Genomic DNA, 2,512 nt, shown 5'->3' on the forward strand with positions numbered 1-2,512 from the left:
CTTTCCTTTCACTATGTTTTTCTTGATGCTGACGAGGAAGGCCCTACGACTACGACGTGTATAAAATCCACAGTCACTTAAATAGAAGTATTCTTGTCCAATTACTCTCTATATTTTGGATACTATGAGCTGATTGAGTCACTACTCTGTATTTTTATCTGTGCTGTCCTGCATCAGAATGTTGATTCTTTATGCAAATCTGATGCGAACTGTGCGATATTTCTGGCATCATCGTCATCAAGATTTGAGTATCGATAAACTAAACAGCCATGAAACCGGAATCTTGATTCAGACAACATTATTTTATGTTTTGCCCTGAGGCAGGGCTATGGCCTAACAGAGACTTGTGGGGCTGTCTCCCTGGAAAACGCAGCGGCGAGTTCGCAGCACTCGGGCTCCACCGGAATGCTCGATCCAGGAGTCGAAGCCCGAATAATGGATTTGGAAAGAATGCAGCCTCTCCCACCTCTCCAGAAAGGCGAAATTTGGGTTCGCGGGCCCAACGTAATGCTAGGTATAGTTTGCATCAACGGTCTCGTTTGAAGCCCGGTTCAAATTCCCTGATCGATAATCCTCCAGTGAATGAAATACAATTTAAAATTAAAAAAAAAAAAAAAAGAAACAGAGGATTTGAACTTCTCAAAGTAATGGTTGTCTTTATTATTATTATAATTATTATTATTTTTTTCAGGTTATTTCAAGAATGAGAAGGCGACTAAGGAAACTATAGATGATGAAGGGTGGCTGCATACTGGAGATCTTGGTTATTTTGATAATGAGGGAAGGATTCATGTTGTGGACAGATTAAAAGAGCTCATCAAATACAAAGGCTTTCAGGTATTTTGATTTTTTACTTTCACTTCTACTAACTACATTGTGCTTCTTGATTTATCTATATTTAAATATTCAAGGACAACGGCCATTTGTTTTTATGTGTAGAATAAATGATTGATAGAGTCCGATTGAATTAAAATTATGAGATAGGATAAACTAATTCTTTTTGTTTTGTGTTTACCAGATTTGACAAAATGTGGGATGGGGTTGGATTTTACAACCACACCCCCGAGGCTCGGATAAGTTATCAAGCCTTATTTAGGACCTGATGAATTATTAGTGGCGAGCTATTATTTTCTGTAGTAAACCATAATAAAAGTCTTATAAAAATATAAATAACATGAATTAGAAGACTAATGAGGTGTCTATATTGAATGAAATAATAAAATATAATACAATTTGTAATAGAAAATCACTGAATTGTGATTGGTTGAAAATTCAGTGAAAATGATAATTTTTTCTTGGGCTGGGTTAGGTTGCACCAGCCGAGCTTGAGGAGCTGCTTCTTACTCATCCTGAGATAAAAGATGCTGCAGTTATAGGGTATGTATTAATGAAAGAAGTTCGTTTCTCTAAGGTCTATATAGTTCAGATTAAATTTTTTATTTCAAATTTTATTGTATTTCCCAAATATTTTCACTGTAGACTCTCTGATGTTGATGCTGGCGAAGTCCCGATTGCTTTTGTTGTTCGATCATCGTATAGTTCACTAACTGAAGTAGAGACCAAAGATTTCATTGCAAAGCAGGTAATGCATAAGAACTCATCGTACTTATTGAGATACCCTCGCAGTGGGACACACACTGTGTTGATTTTTTAACATAATATATATTATTCGATATTTTCGCACTCGATTCATTTGTATTATATCGACACTATTAATTGAATGGGAGGCCTATAGAATAACTACAATTGGTTATCAACATGTGTGTTGACTAAAATACCCTTGAATATACTTTAATTTCCCACCATTCTTGAGTTAATTTCAACCAATAATTCTTTACTCATGTATAATTAAGGTTAATTCATTTGACTAGTTTCCATTAGTTAATCACTTTTTCCTTTTTCTTTTTTTTTTTTCCTTGGGTTTGGTTGTGTGTTATGGTTATAGGTTGCACCATACAAGAGGTTGAGGAAGGTGATTTTCAGTGAAGAAATCCCAAAGTCAGCCGCAGGAAAGATTTTGAGAAGGGAACTCAGACACAGATTTTTGTCCAAACTGTAAATCATTATATCATCACTTCTGATAATAAATTTGTACAACGTTTGCATATTTTCTTTGCTTTCAATGATATGGTAATAAATTCCAACATTTTATCCTAGTATAGGTATGATCAAACAAATTCCTTTATATTGATTAAGAGGCAAAAGGGAGTGCTGTTATCAACAATACCAGTGGAAATTGCATTTTTCGTCTCCTAGTTCATGTTCAATATATTTTCAACCCCATTGCTTATGAAAAATTCTCGAACTAGACATAACTTGCATAAACTTACCAACTTCCACTGAAAATTTGATTGGAAAAACAAGTGAACACGTGACCTACGCGTGGATTTTTCTTGTTTAATCGAAGCTGGTAGGAGAACTGAAATTAAAGTTGTGAAAATTTTTCAAAATCTCGTAAATAATGGGACTAAAATTACACCGTGAGAACTGCAATTATTTATGCAATACGATA

The 2,512-nt window shown here is 34.8% G+C and overlaps 1 protein-coding gene across 2 annotated transcripts in view; it reads left to right on the forward strand.

Moving 5' to 3' along the window:
* Nucleotides 1-2,146, forward strand: part of LOC105168716 (4-coumarate--CoA ligase-like 7) — a 3,349-nt gene extending 1,203 nt beyond the window's left edge. The window contains exons 2-6 of one of the 2 annotated variants that reach the window (XM_011088853.2): nucleotides 325-514; nucleotides 692-837; nucleotides 1,310-1,377; nucleotides 1,480-1,582; nucleotides 1,946-2,146. In XM_011088853.2, the coding sequence (XP_011087155.1) occupies nucleotides 325-514; nucleotides 692-837; nucleotides 1,310-1,377; nucleotides 1,480-1,582; nucleotides 1,946-2,059 (621 nt within the window). In that variant the 3' untranslated portion in view covers nucleotides 2,060-2,146. Of the gene's footprint in view, nucleotides 1-324; nucleotides 515-691; nucleotides 838-1,018; nucleotides 1,171-1,309; nucleotides 1,378-1,479; nucleotides 1,583-1,945 lie in introns of those variants that run through there. The other variant, XM_020696466.1, reaches the window with a different exon arrangement.

The sequence above is a fragment of the Sesamum indicum genome, linkage group LG8, assembly GCF_000512975.1.
Source record: "Sesamum indicum cultivar Zhongzhi No. 13 linkage group LG8, S_indicum_v1.0, whole genome shotgun sequence".
Lineage (NCBI taxonomy): Eukaryota > Viridiplantae > Streptophyta > Magnoliopsida > Lamiales > Pedaliaceae > Sesamum > Sesamum indicum.